This window comes from Vitis vinifera, chromosome 11, assembly GCF_030704535.1.
Source record: "Vitis vinifera cultivar Pinot Noir 40024 chromosome 11, ASM3070453v1".
NCBI lineage: Eukaryota > Viridiplantae > Streptophyta > Magnoliopsida > Vitales > Vitaceae > Vitis > Vitis vinifera.
Window position 1 is genome coordinate 747,205 of NC_081815.1, and position 16,063 is coordinate 763,267.

Consider the following 16,063-nt stretch of genomic DNA (forward strand, 5'->3'; position numbering starts at 1 on the left):
TTCTCTATCATATTCTAATGCAATTTGTTTCCGGTTATTATTAAAGAAAAATTTTATTTAAAATTTTATTATATAAAAATTAAATAATTTTAAAATATATAATTAATTTTTATTTTAAAGTCAAATATGATAAAATTATTCCCCCCAAATTTCTTTTATTTTCTTTTGGAACCAAATATACCCATTGTATTTATTCTTTGGTTTTCTCGCTATTTGGGAAGGATGTTTTTAAAGCTGGCAAGGAGCTCTTGGCGGATCCAGCCACAAAATTGTCCGGAAATTAATGTTCTCTTGTTTGGTCTCGAATGCTTGGAAGGACCGAAAACCTTGGAATCTTTGAAAGGTCCAAGAAGTCAAGTTATTACAGCAAAGAATACCTTCCTTAGATCCAAGTTCCACTGGTCTGACGGAGAAGTAGGATCTGTAAGGCTCTCTTTTTGTAATTTTATGATTGGTGCTTTTAATTTAATCCTTCTTTATTTTGCATTGTGAAGGTTTAATATAGAATTCAACAACTCACCCGTTGTTAGTCCAATGTTCATTAGAAATAATATTAATACTGTCATTATATTTCACGAAACAGAGAATTTCACATTGAGATTGGCTTTCGATACTATTTGTCCACATAGATAAAAATAATCAATATATATAAGCTTTCATACCAGAAATGACAGTTTGCATATTGAAATTAGGTTAGTTCGTGAATCCCTTTGAAGAGTATATTCATGGAATATGGAATAGGATTCATTTTCAGTCTTTTTGATGGGTGTAACCTTGCTGTAGATTTCATGGTAGACTTGCCTAGGCCCTAGACTAGTCCCAAATTTTGAATGCTGGAAAATGTATGTGAATTATCACTCAGCTTTCCAACAACTCAAAACCAAATTCACTGATTGGTGTTAAAAATCAAGCGTTAGTCAATGTGGGATATCTCACATATACTCAAATTACGGTGTAAATGTGGACAGATTTTTATGCTGGAAAAACTGCTAAATTCTGGGTTAATTTTGATACAAACTAGGACTGAGTTTATGGTAGAAATCACCCAGAAATTTAGGCTGATTTCTCATGTTGAAAAACTTAATCCTCAATTTGGGTAGTATGGGCGTGAACTGATGCTCAAATTGTTGATGGTTCTGCTGTCAGACCTTGAGGGCTGCCTATTTATATCTGAATGAAATTAAATTCCCTTCATTTAGCATCTCTATATTGATTGTTATATATATGGGGGAAGAAATTGTTATATATTGCAACATTGATCTAAAATTCTAATCCAATTTTTGGGTGTTGAGACTCTGGTTTCTGTTACAATTTCACGATTTTTTTTTCTGCCCATCATCTTCTCCAACACCCCCACCCACCCTTCTCTCTTTCTCAGGCCCTTCTAGGCCTAAGATAGTGATACAGCACAAAAAATAGTGAAAAAATGAGGTCAATATCCTATGAGATTGTATCCCGTGGAGAAGTGCAGTATTCAATATTTGCTATTGGTTTGAGCGTCGAGATAGCTCCTATAATTCCAAGGCATGCCATGGGGATTCTTCGTTCTGCAGCCGCTTCCTTGGACTAAAGCTGTGCAAAGAGGATTTCATTCCACATATCAGGAATGCCGGGTAAACACCAGTGCAAGCAATCCTGCACTCCTGGTGTGGCTCTGATGCTATACCGAGATATATGACCCTCGTCTCTAAGTTGCGATGATGCTGTTATGTCCAAGAGCTTAACCCTCGTCCCCTTCACAGCTGCCACTGCAACAGGATCCAGAGATTCGTCTTTTAAAACTTCTTTCCCATCAGACAGAGGGGTGGTGTTGTCACAGCTCCCTCCTGTGTTCCAGTCCCCATTAAAGAAATGCCTAGGAGAGATAGTCCTGTAGAATGCTTTCAAGCCTGGATATTTTGGGAGCTGTGAGTCTACCCACTTGACAATACTGTGGATAGTGAGATTTTTTGCCCCTCCAATTTCTGCTATCTTTGTATCAGTGTTGGGCACACCTCCTACATGCATGACCCACCTGTTTGCCTTAAGCTTCCCTCTGTTCCAATGGTGTCCTGTGTTGAGAACCAGAACATCAAACTTGTTAAGGAATCTACGCAGGAATGCCGGTGGCCGATCAAGGTGCATGGCATAATCCATGGTTGGGTTCACGCTGTTAAGTGGTTCCAAGTCACAAAGGCTTGCTGACCAGTAATAGAGGATGGTAGTATTGGTGCCTGGGAACCAATATGCCCACCCATCAGGGCGTAGAGCACCACGAGCTTTGACCAGACCATACTTCCATCCCACGCTAGTGACATCAGGACTTTCCTTACCACCCGTGATCATGCACATTAGAGATTGGAACTGCTGTCTGCCCAATGAATCCCCAATAAAAGCTAGGGTTTTGTCCTGCATCCTGGAATGCATCAATAGAATCAGCATAGTAGCATACAATTTCAGACTATATTAAGATAAGCAGAAGGCAGGAAGATTTCTATTTTTAAATTTTTTTTCCGTATTGGGATTTGAACCTGAAACCTCTCACCTCCCACCTCCCACCTCCCACAAGCCCTTCCCAACCCTTCATCACTTGAGACAGGACTCGAGGGCTAAGCAGAAGGTAGAGAGATCATTGTTATGAAAACAGCAAACCAATGCAAATAACAAATGAAAGCACAAGAGAGTAAATTCTATTTACTGGAATGCACTAGAATCCAGAATATAACATTAGCACCTGTGATCCAAGTGTGCAAGGAGAGGAATGACCCATAGTCCAATATGTTCAGTCCGGAATGAAGAAACTACTCTAAAAAAAAGGGCCTTGTGTCTCCAAGTGATGGTGGTCAAGGGGCTTGGGGTGTGCAACTCAGCCAAACTGGTATGTGCACCTCAGGTGTAGAACGTCCAGGTTGTAGCTTTGACACAATTTGAATGTGCAATATGAACTCCAGAAAACCTAGTTTGAGGTGATTATAGCTCAACAGTATCAATTCACCAATAGTTGAGATATTATGATCTCAAGCAGATTGGCTAGATTGGGCTTGCATTACAAACTAAAAGATTAAGTCGAAAGAAAGAAATTGGCATCAAATAACTGGAGAATTGAGAGTGATCAGTAGCCCTAGAACAATCACTTCTCTTGTTTGCTGATATACATATTTCTTAAGTCAGGTTGTGCGACACCTGAACCAATCCAATCCAATCCAACTGCAAGTCATTTGAGGTGATGTTTTTAACAACTCCAGAAGACAACTTAAAAAACATTTTAATTGAGCCCAACACAAATTGCATCCACCTGGTAAGGTCTGATCTTAGCAGTAGTTTATGTGGATTAGGTTGGATTCATTTAGCTGTTGAAACTAACCTAACGTGCAACAAACATATTAAGTCTGATCATTATCAGTAAATTTCTCAAATGCAGTAGTACCTTCTCAAGAAGTTTGACCCTGTAAATTTGTCCATTTTACAATTTTTTGGCCGCCACTGAAACTTCTCATATGCAAAATCTGTGCGCTCCGTCAACCGGCAAGCCCACATTGGCGATAGCCATTGCTTGCATTCAAACCCAGAATAAAAAGGTCGACTATCATCCTCAACCCATTTTCCTATAGCATAGTTACAGGCTGGAGCAAAGGCCAAATAAAAAGAGAATCACCAATCAGTTACAATGTATAAATATGTAAATATACAAATTAAAGGTAATGGGTGTGTCAGATTTACATCATCATAGGATTTACACCCTTTCAATAATGAAGAGAAGTGGCCGGGTGTGGAAAACCATTTACTAATCTGTGTCTAGGATATATTAGAGTAAACTAAATTTCCACTAAGCTTCAGTCATGAGCTGCTGCTGCTGCTACAACTACAGAGTCCAAATGCTAAGGCACCATGGAGATCGTACAAAAGTCAGATCAATAAAATCTCCCATCAGCTTTTAGTTTAACCAATCAAAAGTCATGCTTCACACAGTTATGGACATTCAACTCTTTTCTAATTCAAGTCAACCCATTGATAGAACAACCTAAATTGATCATTTACCTCTGACAACATGCCTATGAGACAAAGCTTTTGTTAAGGTTCTCTCCATTGAGTTTCCAGTCCATGTGAAGACGCTGGAGTTAGAAACTAATAAAATAAAAATTAAATTAAATAAAAATAATTTATATATATTTATTTTTTTTCTTTTTTCTTTTTCTTTTTCTCTTTCCCATTAGGACTTGAAACTAGAACCTCCCATATACCCACCATAACCCTTTACCACTTGAACCAAACCTCAACGGCATAAAAAATAAATCAATGTCAAAATCAAATTCAATCAAATATTCTACCTTGATTTCCTGCACTTATTGTTGAATTTTTATATTCTTTTCCCTCTAGTGAAGAGCTTTTATTCGCAGAGCTTATTGGTGCTGCTACAACCAAATCCACGTCTTCTGCTTTTTTTGAACTACTCTTTCCTTCTGGCACTCTATTGTCTCTGGATTCTTCTTTGGGGACATTTATGGGATCTCCTGCAAGGCCACAATAAAATACAAAACTTTAGTGACTTTAGTCCTGAGTATGCTATGACATCTGAAATAAACAGATGGAGAATGCTGATTTCATGGTCAGTACAATTCAAAAATGAGATTAAAAGTAACTGGATTTCAACAGTTCAGCTCAGGACAAATGACAATTCAAAGTAGGAATAAACAAAGAAAATACAAAATTCATGATTTGGCTATGTAACCAACATGCTAATCTGATAACCTTAAACATTTGACATACAGGAAGCAGAACAACTAGAGATATCCAATCTGGTGAGACTATACATAATTGAAGAATTGTTCATCATACATGGGATCCAGCACAAAATAACTCAAGCATTTGCTCAAAAACATGAGGTCACTACTTCACCAACATCAGGACATAAATAAAAGGCAATCTTACCTTTCTTCTCATCAGAGGGAGTTATCACATTGCTGTCACTGTTCCAAATTCCAGGGGAGCTTTTTTCAGGATTCAACTGATCTACTAAACTAAAAGCTTTTTCTTCTTGGCCATTCACCACTTCTTTGTCTTCCGGAGAAGTAGATATATCTTTGTTCTTATGTATTGGTGGTTTTGACGAGCTTTCTAAAGCAGGACCTGTTTGAATATCCACCCAGCAGATGAAAACAATGTAAAGATGTGAATAAAGAAGTAGCATAAAACTATTTCATGATTCTAAGTTTATAAATTCATGGGAATCCCCTAATGTTTCTCTTGTAGAAAAGTATAGTGCATGCTAATTTGAAAGCGCCATGTGAGACTTCAGAACCTTTCATCCGCATTCACTGATAAGTTCCATCATTTTTGGCACATACAACAAAGAACACTCCATCCAATAGCTTGGAGGTAGAGCTCTCATGTATTGGCAAGAAGGATCCTTCATTATGGTCTTCAACTAAACTCTAAATCCTTTGAAATGGCTTTAGTAATATTTATAGCATTAATCCTAGATGAGAACCAAATGAAAACAAAGTTCTCAGAAGAAAAAAAAGAAAGGATATCACTTAAAGCAAACCTGGATACAGCTGCAACAAGCGATTCTGAGGTGGAAGTAAGGTTGTAAGAAGCGGGGTTTTCTCCCATGCCCAAATAAGAATGGTTGTGCACACAAGAACAAGGAGGATGAGAGAGAGTTGTTTACCCCGCAACGCATAAAATCCCCCTTTCATCCTTAGTGCACACAAAATATATGAAATTAAAAGTGTTCAGATGCCTACAAATGCATTGAATTCTCTTGAATCATTCAATTTATAGCCTGTAAAATATGGGGAGATAAACATTAAAAAAAGGATTCAAAACTCAACAATACAATGTAATTGGTTCTGCACTTCATAAAATGGAAGCAAACATAGATAATTAGGGCAAGAAAAACAAAGCTCATAGAGACACAAATTTCACAAGGAAAAAAAAACCTGGATCTGGAATTGGACAAGAAAAGAGCTTATTCCCTCTAATAATCTTATTGCCATAAGGCAGCCTGTGATTATTTTCAAAATGAAATCCCAAAACTTCAAAATTACAGCCACCATACTCTGCCCGTTATAGTGATTTAGTTCATGAAGTTGGTTCATTACCAAAGTTAGACCTGATTTACTAAAATGAATGCCCACATTCCACCTAAAGCCCAGACAAATGAATCTTCTACCAAATAGAAGACTCTACATCCACTTCCAGACCAAACAACACTTTCAGATCTCAACCACACAAGCCCAGGTTAATTCAAAACTCATTTTATAGTATAAAAGAAACTACCCCTCCTCTCCGGGAAGTTTGAATTTCACTCCACACCTAAAAAACCCCTTAACATCAAGTCAGCTTAACAAGGGCAATGCATAATAGTACAAGCCAGTTCCTCCAATCTCTCAAAATCCCCGGTAACACACTGCCTGATCACTTCATCCCAAAAAGGGGAAAAGTTCCCACATTTCATCACCCCACCATATCCTTCTAATAATTTCAAACAAACAAACAACAGCAGCAAAAGGGCTACACAAACCGAAATCAGATCTTACAATTCTATTACAAATTATTAAACAAGAATAACACAACCACCACATCTATGATTTTCCAGATCAGAATCGAAACCGAAACTCCCTAACAAAACCTAACTCACCACGCTGACACGAGACCACCCACAACCAAATTCGAAAACCCAATTGAAAAAAAAAAAAAAACCATGTACAACAAAGAAATCAGACAAAGAAGCAACGTAATTTACCTGAAAGCGAACTCTCTGAACTACTCTGAAAGATTAAAAAAATTAGAAAACAAATAGAAATGGAAAATGAAAGACAACGGGAAACGGAAAGCCGATGGACGGTGGAAGGGGTTTAGATAATAAATGAGCGATCTAGGGGTACGGACGAGAATAACGCGGAGAAAACTAAGAAGATCTTTTGGGTGTTAACGCGGCAATGTTTTCTTCTATTTCCACGGCGAATTTTGTGGAGTTGGTGAGTTTTCCGCGCGTGCGACGACGTGGAGGCAACGAAAATGGGTGCGGTGGTAGTGCTGCGAAGTGGTATCATTGATATTTAATCAATGAGATTAGCCTATGTATGAAATGGAAATAAAATAAAATAAAAAAGAATAAGTAGTTGAATTAATCACGACATATGTGATGCGGATTCAAAACCTAATGAGTTAGGATTTTATTTTAAGAAAAAATGGTTGACTAATTGAGACTAAGAGTATTGGCAGCTTAAATGTGGCCACGTCTAATTAAGTTAATTTATATAAGATCTACATTATTTTTAATTTGATGAAAATTTCAAATAAAATAGAAAAATGTTAAATATTAAACTTAAAATTACTGCTAAAATCCATGTGAAGGATTAATTTCATTAACCCCAAGGTTTTAACTAAATATATATAACCCCATAGATTTAAAATTTTATCATGTATTTCCCTTAATTTGAGTGAGGAGGGAGGTAAATAAAAATAAAAAATAATAATAAATGGGGTATTTGATCAAATTTAAAATATATAGAAATTATATATATTTTGGTTAAAACCTTGAATAAAATTAATGAAGCTAACTTAAACCATAAATAAAGGAAGGAAGAATATGGAAAGTAATTATAAAAAATAGGGCAATATGTAGAATTCTGTTAAAACGAGGGGTGTGAGTAAAAAATAATAAAAATAAGATATATATATATATATATATATATATATATATATATATATATAAGAAAAAAGGAAAAAAAAAAAAGGAAGTTTGGGGAAAAAAAAAATTTCCAATGGCATGGAGAGTATAGGTAAGAAAATGATTTAATGAAGAGGAAAAATATTATAGATGGGATGTTGAATTTTCCCTGGTAACAGAAACCTTACTAATCACCTAAAAATTAATTATTCCTTCTTAGTGGTCATATCACTCATTTGGTACTTCGAATTCCATTGTTTGTAGATACATCACTCCTTTTATATGTTTCAGTTCTAGTCATGATTGGAATTGGTTGCCACGTGTCATATGACCGCACCATCTCGTCCCTAATTTTGGGCCGGACATTTTCATATTTGGATTTAGTCCGGGCCTGAGCACGATCATGTTATGTTTGGGCTTTGCCAACTGAGTTTTGTATCACAAGATTCACAACTACTCCATTAACGCTTATATAGAAGAGGAGGCATAGGTCCGTAACATTTCGATCAGAAAGACATGATCATCTCATAACACACCTATCTCATAGTTTTAGTATTGATTATAATATAACGGGAACTGACACCCTCCTATCATTAGGCTTTTCCATTTTGTTACGGTATTATATGTCCTACTTTAATTATGATTTATTGTTACAATCAAAGCATGATTAGTTTATTACAAGTATAAATTTTTTATTATGTTGATTAATGAGTTGGATAAAAAAAACTTTAGTAGAATTATTACAATTAATTAGAACGTTGACTCACTTCCTATGTTTCCATTTTATGGGCAAATGACGTCCTTCAACAAATAATGCCTTTGGGTATTTTGGTAATTATGGATTTGCATATTAATATTATATATTAAAGTATTTTATTTTAGTCTAATTAAATATGATCAATTAAATTAATGATGAACTTTTAAAAACACCTCTTATATACATTGTATAAGTTTTATAACTTATAAAAATCAAATTTATTTTATTTATTAATAATGGGTTAATAAATAAAATAAAATAATAAAAGGTATCCTCAATCTAAATGATGAAAGAAAAAAATGTTTATTATCTACGTTTTATTAATGAGTGATTTAAAGCTATAATACAACGTGGAAATCAAGGCTTAAGTATAATGTTTTAATGGATTTATGTGTGTCTTTCGATTTAGCACGAGATTTTAACATTTTATCTTTTTATTAGATAAAATCGGGTTATATTATCTATCCATGTAACAAAGTTTAGTTTTGTTATTTTATCTAGATGGTGATTAGTTTTTATAACCATTTTGTATGAATCATGATTTTCCAACAATAATGCCCAAAAAAACCCTAAATTTAGTTGGATATTTTTCATGTTTTCGCCCAATGTAATATGCTAAGTGAGCGTCTTTGCATAATGACAGTCGAATTCTCTGGCCCTCCAAAATATTAAAAAAATGTTATACTTAACTCTAAAGCATGGTATCAGCACTTTTTTAAGGCGTTGAAAGTAAGCGGCATATTAAAAAGTGACAATTAATTGATAGCGATGACGTGGCTATACAAGTTTTATTTCATATTTTTTTTTTATAATAATCATATTTAGTGAGTACATTGACGGATTCTATTTTTCACATTTAATATTTTTATTATATTTTTATAATGATCTAACTTCTCCACTATAACTCTTAAATTTTTCCTATCCACATTTCATTTATGTATCAGTAATTAAAAAAATTAAATATAATTTTTCAAAAACGTGTAAATATAAATCTCAAACATGATTTTTATATTTCTATGAATTATTTGTGTTAAAAAAAAAGCTAAAACCTTTTTTTTTTTCTAATAAAAAATAGATTTTTATTTAAATAGAATTTAAAAAAATATCATTTTCATCCTTATCTTTAATCAAAATAATTTTAAAATATAAATTTTAGCGTAAAATTTAATCACAATAAGAATTATCTCTACTTCTATTTCTTTGATCACTAAAAGCAGAAATTAAAAACAAGGCTTTAGTTATCCAACATCAAAAGCTAAGGTAAAATAAAACTTTAGACGTTAAATAACATTTTTCCTGTCTCAATAATTTAAATTTAATAAAGTTAATGGTTAAAAATAAATAAATAAAACAAGCTGCAAAATGGCACGGACAAGGCATGGTGGGGACGCAAGGGGAATCGGATTCCGAAAACAAAACCAACACAGGGTTGGAGGCTGGAACGCAATTCCAACAGTCGAGGAATAACCCTGACCTCGCAGCAGAGACGAGGAATTAGGGTTGCGAGTAGGTGCAGCTTTACGGATGTTGTTCTTCATAGTATTCATAGTTCCACGAGTTACTTGAATTTTTGCTTTTCTTTTATTTATTTTTAGGCTTTACTGAGTTCAAATCAATGGCGGATTCCAACTCCAAACATCAGGATTCTCTGCAGTCGATATGTTATAAGCGCGGGTCACTCCAACTGCTCGATCAGGTTGGTGTTTGAATCTGATTTATTTTGATGAAGTGTTTGAAAACAGAGTGTGGTGGATTGAATGGTTTTTTTTTTTTTTTTTAGTGAATTTCGTTTTTGGATTGAGTTCAGACTGAGTGTTTATTATTGAACAGAGAAAGCTTCCTCTGGAAACTGTCTACTTGGAAATTAAAGGCGCAGATGATGGATGGTAACATGGTTTATCTGTTTTTGAATCGCTAGAATTTGAATTCATTCTATTTCAGGTTTTAACTTCTTTCGATTGTTGTTTTGGTGGGAGTAATTTTCTCCATAACTCATGGGGGAAAGATGTGGAGCTGTCTTCTTTAAATTCTTTTCTAGTGGAAACAGAGAAGATTCTGAACATTTTGGACCTGCTTTGTAGCGGAAATGAGAACTGTTTTCAGTTTTTAGAAAAAGAGAAGATGATGAATGATACAGAAAATCAGAAAAACATCTCGAAAAACTGTTTTCAAGTGTATTTTTTTGAGAAGGACTCATTTAGAAAGCATTAAAGGGCTATGTTCACTTTTCTAAAAATGCAAGTAATTTAACATTTGGATGCAAACTGAAATGAAAATGCTTCTGCAAAAATCATTTCAATTCTTCTGTGAAATGAAGCTCAAATCATTTTATTATTGAAAGTTGTGTACTACTTTGAAAACCTGGACGCTATTGCTCAGCCTTAGCATTGTTAGTAGTTCTGTTTTATTTTTTTGTCACTCTCCCATGTGTAAGCCTTTTCAAAGCTTTTATTTTAGATCATAGGCAATGTGATTAAAACTCTGAATGAAGTAACTTGCAAGGCCATTGCTTCATCTATTGGTTTCTGATATGTTCAAGAATCAAATCATTCTTTTAATTTTCATTTCTTTGTTTCTGCTTCATTTATCATTCTTTATACTCTGTTAAAGGAAGGTAGCCCAAGATGGAGAACCTTGTACAAGAAATCATTTAATCAAATTCTCTGTTTTTTCCTGGCATGCTACTGGCACAGATGTTGTTTTGACAAATCTTGTTTTTGAAGGCCCCTAAACAATAATTTCATGCATCTATTGACATTTCATGCATGCGAATAACCAGAATCTCCGATTGACTATGCTGTTTGTTAACTTATTTTATTAGGCATGCAATAAGAGATATGGTGGTTCGTGGGGCACCCGCAATTGCAATAGCAGCAGCCCTCTCCCTGGCTGTGGAAGTATCCAACTTAGAGGATTTTATTGGGACATCTGATGATGCAGCATCTTTCCTTAACAGCAAATTGGACTATCTTGTTACTAGGTATTTTGTATTGGTGAATCTGGTGCATTGCATGATAATGACAGTTTCTTGTTTTCTGGTTATTAATTAAACTGATGAATTTGTGGTCATTGGTTTCCTGACGATTATTGAGCAATAGCTGATTGTATTCTTCATCTGTTATTTGCCCTTTCAGCCGACCTACTGCTGTGAATCTTTCAGATGCTGTAACAAAACTTAAAGGAGTAATATCAAATGCTGCTGCCACTGCTTTTGAAGCCATGAGTGTTTTTCAGGTAGCTTATTGATAGTTATCTAATGAAGAAAAAAATACTAGCAATATTATTGAATTTCCAGAAGAGGGCCAAACAGATACCTTGACAGCTATTCAAGAAGCTATCACTCTGCCACCAGATTCACACACCAGCCAGATGCCCAACAAAGTCCATCTTTTTCCTACTTAAGCCATCCCAACCTGTACTAAGACCATTACAACTAACTGCCAGGTGGCAGTGCACTCCTCTTCCTCTTTCTAGAATACACATAACATATAGGAGGCCTATCACTTATCTCTGTTTTTGAATTTTGAATCAGTGATTTGCTTGCTTTTGATTTGTTTTAATAAGGCCATCTCAGGGTTTCCTGAGGTCAGGTGTGGGGAAATTTGAAATAGTCATTCTTTAATGCTTTCTCCCAATTGTTTTTTGAAATTTGGCCTCACTTGCAGCTAAAGCAAGCCTCATTATTTATCTTTTATGGACATATGATCTATAGGCTTTTCTAGAGGCTGCTGAAGACATGCTTAGGGAGGATGTTGCTGCAAACAGAGCAATTGGGTTGTATGGAGCAAGTTTTCTTCAAAGCCATATAAAAGACTCTAAGAATCTGTCTATTTTGACACATTGCAACACTGGAAGGTACTGTCCTGTATTTTTTTAATATATATTTATATCTCCTTCCGCCCCCACCCCCCTTTCTCTCTCTCTCTCTCTCTCTCTCTCATATGGATCTCGTGCAGCCTTTTTTTCCCCTTGATTCACTAGCTGGTGAAGAAAGTGTTCAAGCTGAGGTGAAGCCTGAGCTTTCCATGTAAAATTGTTCTAATTTTTTTCTTTTCATATTGTTTCAACAGTCTTGCAACAGCTGGATATGGTACTGCTCTCGGTGTAATCCGTTCCGTTCATGCTGAAGGAATTTTACTGAGGGCCTATTGCACAGAGACACGTCCATTCAACCAAGTGAGCATTTGTCACTTAATTTATTTATGGTTTTCATTAGCATCATGCACATGATTTTCTGATAGATACAAGTGAAGTCACAGACTTGGACAAAATGGTATCAGAGAACATGTGGTGTCAGAGTTTTATTAGAGTTGGGTCTCAAAAATGTCTGAAAGTGTGATGTGTCAAATTATTGGCACAGCTTATGACAAAATTAGATGAAGATGTTGATACTTGAATCATGGGGTTTTGCATTTTTGTGTTGCCACTTTTGATGACATGGGCAACAAATCATTACAAATATTTTTATCAATTAAAAAATGAAAGCTCCATTTTCTATATTGTCTCTAACAATTTTATAATTTTTTCTAATATCTGCTATGGCTATTTATTCAATGCAAAACAATAAAGAAATAAAATAAAAGAAATGAAACTTGATATTTTTGAAGTCCAACTACAGAGAGTCATTATCCTCTAATCTCTCTGTGAACTCTCTTGTTCTTTCTGAGACTTTATTGATCTCCTGATATTTTAGGCCTCTCAACTTCTGAACTGTATGTAAGCACTTTGAAACTCTTTCTAATTTTATTTGAAACTGGTTATATACCGTCATATTGCTTCTTCTTGCTTTATGCTTGCTGCCACCTCTAGTAGTTAGGATGGTTGAAATATATTGATCTGTATATCTAATTCTTCTTCTTACATTGATGTCTTTTACATATGCCAAACCAGAATGGACAGCTGAGATTGGAAAAATGACAGTATAGCTTGAAGCTGAGTGTTGCAGCTGATGCTTCCTCCAAGCTTCCATTTTTATTTTATTCTTTTGAAGAACAAAGTAAAACACCAGAACCCTCAAACAAAATCTAGCCTCTTAGCCAAAGGCAATTTCTGTCCATGATGATAGTGGCAAACATGGTTATGTTTGTGTGATGGAGGTGACCCTTTTTCCTCTCGCAAGCAATATTAAAGTCAATTAGAGATGTATTGCAAAAGTAAACTTGGAAATGGGTATCATGGCCATTATAACTAGACGGGTTGCACAACCGCAATACGAAAGAACTCCCTTTCGACCATTTCTATCAAAATGTCTAATATTTTGAAAAACTTTTGTTGGCTACCAGAATAATTGAGAAAAATTTATCTAGCATATCAATTCCAAATATTGGACCTAAAATAAATTCTTTATTTCAAAATGTTTTGATATATGAGATGAATTTTTTGATGGGTTACTTGCTTTGTTACTATGAGTAGATTTCCATACACATAAAAGACCATTGTTGTTGACAAAAACAGTTTCCTTTTATGATTGTTTCATGTATGTCTGCTTTGGCTCAGTGGGAGGTCTGGATGGATAGGGTCATGAAGTGCTTGTGTTGCATTAGTAGGAGATATGCTCTGAAATATTTATTGGATGCTCTCTTTATCCAAACTTGGGAATCATGCCTTGGTTACATTGAAGTGGTTTATATTATAAATGGTTAAGTTGTAGGTTATTTTTATATAACATGGTACTTAAATTTGCTTTTCTTTTTGTTTCTTTAACCAACTGCAGGGATCCAGGCTTACAGCTTTTGAGTTGGTGCATGATAATATACCTGCTACTCTTATAGCAGACTCTGCTGCAGCTGCATTAATGCAGGCTGGACGCGTGGATGCTGTCATTGTTGGAGCAGATCGCGTAGCTGCAAATGGTACTTCAGTTCAGCAATAGGTTTGTCTCATTTGTTTTTTGATACCAACAGCATGCATGACAGATCCCATCTAAATATGCAGGTGATACTGCTAACAAGATTGGGACCTATTCTCTGGCCTTAAGTGCAAAGCATCACCATATTCCATTCTTTGTGGCTGCACCCTTGACTTCCATTGATTTAACCCTTTCTTCGGGACAAGAAATTGTTATAGAGGAAAGATCCCCAAAGGAATTGTTGAACTCGCGTGGAGGACTCGGGGAACAGGTTGCTGCATCTGGAATTTGTGTTTGGAACCCTGCTTTCGATGTTACCCCAGCTGATCTGATAGCTGGTATCATAACAGAGAAGGTCCTTGTCTCCCTCTTTCTTTCTATTGCAAAACATGTATTTATTGCATCTGACATACTTGAATTATATGATCAGGGTGTAATTACTAAGACAGGTGATGTTTTCGACATCAAGGATTTCATACACAATGCAACCAGTCACTGCTGTAAATAAGAGAGGCATCTTTTGCTGGACCAAGTTCTATCCCAGTAGTAAGCAAAGGTTGTTTACATCTAACTTGGTGCTTAAATTGGTTGACTTGCCCACGAATTCAATAGATTTGAGGGTATGTGCCATCTTCCATGTGTAAGCATGCCTAATTTTTGGAGTTCTTGTCAGTTTCAGAAGGATTAAGAATATTCTAAGAAAGCTTGTATTCTTCTTCTGCCAGTGTGATGTTTAATGACTGAATGCTCTAATATTTAATGGTTTTTCACTTTTAGACTTTGATGTGCAGTGCCACATAGCTTTACAATTTTTCATATCAAGAGTGTTTCTTTGTATAGGGAATGATCCTAGTGGTATCCTCCATGGTCCTCTTTTCTTTTAGATGATACACAGTATCACAAGATTTCACATACTGGCTAGAGTTTCTTCTGGATAACATGAAACAAACAGAAGTGGTAACAAGTATGAGTGCAATTCCAGTTTCAATCTTTAGCTTCCTCTCTTCGCGTTTCAATCTTCAGCTCTCTCTCAATGTGATGGGTTACGATTTTCAAATAAATTACTAAAACAAGTACAGTTCATTTCCTCCCCGCTTGGTCTAAGAGGAACTCTCTTGAATTGACTTGGATCATTTGTGGTAATGGAACTCATGAAAGCTTGAAAGCTGGTTCTCATGTTTTAGATGTTATAGAAGAAAAGAAGCAAGTTATTTGAACATGTTATAAAATCAGAAGAGTTTATATAAATGATCATTCATTGATCGGCATTTTTATTCAAAATACTTTAGTAAAGGTGCTTATTAAGTTTTTTTAAAAATAACCCATCAAGTGCAGTGTTTTTAGGAGAATAAATGTCTAGTTTTCTTAAAAGAACGTTTTTTTATACTAGAATTGCTTTATAAAATCACTACAAAAGGGACTCTTTGTTCTAAATAGGGGGAATTCGGTTTCTCTTTTGTTCTGAGCTTGCCCTATCCACGCTTGGCGTATATTTCTCTGGATTTTGATGCACCTTTGTTCAGTTTGCCTATTCTAATAAAACAAACAATACCAATCCACGAAGTGTGATTTTAGACTTAACCCCCTGCCAAAATCGGCTTTCCTTAAATCATAAAGATCATCAAACCTTGTATAACTTGCTTGTTTTTTTAATCACAACCACCACCCTCAACCCCTCCCCCACACTCAACCTATAGGTGTTCAAAAAAATCTCTAAAACACTGAGAATAGCCTGTAAAGCAAAAGGAAAATTTCAAAGATACATAAAGCTCAAGTATGGTTCTTAGCTGTAACTGATATA

At 35.2% G+C, this 16,063-nt stretch overlaps 2 protein-coding genes and 1 long non-coding RNA gene across 7 annotated transcripts; 1 reads left to right on the top strand and 2 right to left on the bottom strand.

Moving 5' to 3' along the window:
• Nucleotides 1-1,223: 1,223 nt before the first annotated feature.
• On the bottom strand, nucleotides 1,224-7,123 carry LOC100247308 (protein trichome birefringence-like 14). 3 transcript variants are annotated; one of them, XM_002277694.5, is made up of 6 exons: nucleotides 6,728-7,123; nucleotides 5,525-5,764; nucleotides 4,909-5,106; nucleotides 4,308-4,490; nucleotides 3,407-3,602; nucleotides 1,224-2,395 (listed from the first exon to the last, which is right to left on the bottom strand). In XM_002277694.5, exons 2-6 carry the CDS (start codon nucleotides 5,676-5,678, stop codon nucleotides 1,567-1,569), a joined length of 1,560 nt encoding a protein of 519 aa, XP_002277730.1. In that variant the 5' UTR covers nucleotides 5,679-5,764; nucleotides 6,728-7,123; the 3' UTR covers nucleotides 1,224-1,566. The 3 variants fall into 3 exon arrangements, with proteins under 3 accessions (XP_002277730.1, XP_010656103.1, XP_019078670.1); XM_010657801.3 differs by having other exon boundaries at nucleotides 5,525-5,679; nucleotides 6,728-7,016; XM_019223125.2 differs by lacking the exon at nucleotides 6,728-7,123 and adding an exon at nucleotides 6,623-6,684.
• Nucleotides 3,622-4,301, bottom strand: LOC132254627 (uncharacterized). Its single transcript, XR_009466874.1, has 2 exons — nucleotides 4,018-4,301; nucleotides 3,622-3,857 (listed from the first exon to the last, which is right to left on the bottom strand). It is a non-coding gene; the product is annotated as an uncharacterized LOC132254627 (long non-coding RNA).
• Nucleotides 7,124-9,780: 2,657 nt separating the features above from the next.
• LOC100268031 (Methylthioribose-1-phosphate isomerase) lies at nucleotides 9,781-15,038 on the top strand. 3 transcript variants are annotated; one of them, NM_001397833.1, is made up of 10 exons: nucleotides 9,781-9,920; nucleotides 10,010-10,110; nucleotides 10,245-10,300; nucleotides 11,236-11,394; nucleotides 11,549-11,648; nucleotides 12,127-12,269; nucleotides 12,485-12,590; nucleotides 14,128-14,266; nucleotides 14,349-14,617; nucleotides 14,693-15,038. In NM_001397833.1, exons 2-10 carry the CDS (start codon nucleotides 10,030-10,032, stop codon nucleotides 14,768-14,770), a joined length of 1,131 nt encoding a protein of 376 aa, NP_001384762.1. In that variant the 5' UTR covers nucleotides 9,781-9,920; nucleotides 10,010-10,029; the 3' UTR covers nucleotides 14,771-15,038. The 3 variants fall into 3 exon arrangements, with proteins under 3 accessions (NP_001384762.1, XP_059596472.1, XP_059596473.1); XM_059740489.1 differs by having other exon boundaries at nucleotides 9,785-9,920; nucleotides 14,349-15,038; XM_059740490.1 differs by lacking the exon at nucleotides 9,781-9,920 and having other exon boundaries at nucleotides 10,007-10,110; nucleotides 10,195-10,300; nucleotides 14,349-15,038.
• The last annotated feature ends 1,025 nt before the right edge of the window (nucleotides 15,039-16,063 follow it).

Excerpts from the sequence above, each read along its gene's own strand:
- LOC100247308 (XM_002277694.5), bottom strand. The coding sequence starts at position 5,678 with ATGAAAGGGGGATTTTATGCGTTGCGGGGTAAACAACTCTCTCTCATC. Across the intron at positions 5,107-5,524 it reads CTTGTTGCAGCTGTATCCAG|GTCCTGCTTTAGAAAGCTCG; the intron begins GTTTGCTTTAAG and ends ATATTCAAACAG. Across the intron at positions 2,396-3,406 it reads GGGTCAAACTTCTTGAGAAG|GATGCAGGACAAAACCCTAG; the intron begins GTACTACTGCAT and ends GATGCATTCCAG.
- LOC100268031 (XM_059740489.1), top strand. The coding sequence starts at position 10,030 with ATGGCGGATTCCAACTCCAAACATCAGGATTCTCTGCAGTCGATATGT. Across the intron at positions 10,301-11,235 it reads AAAGGCGCAGATGATGGATG|GCATGCAATAAGAGATATGG; the intron begins GTAACATGGTTT and ends TTATTTTATTAG. Across the intron at positions 11,395-11,548 it reads TTGGACTATCTTGTTACTAG|CCGACCTACTGCTGTGAATC; the intron begins GTATTTTGTATT and ends TTGCCCTTTCAG.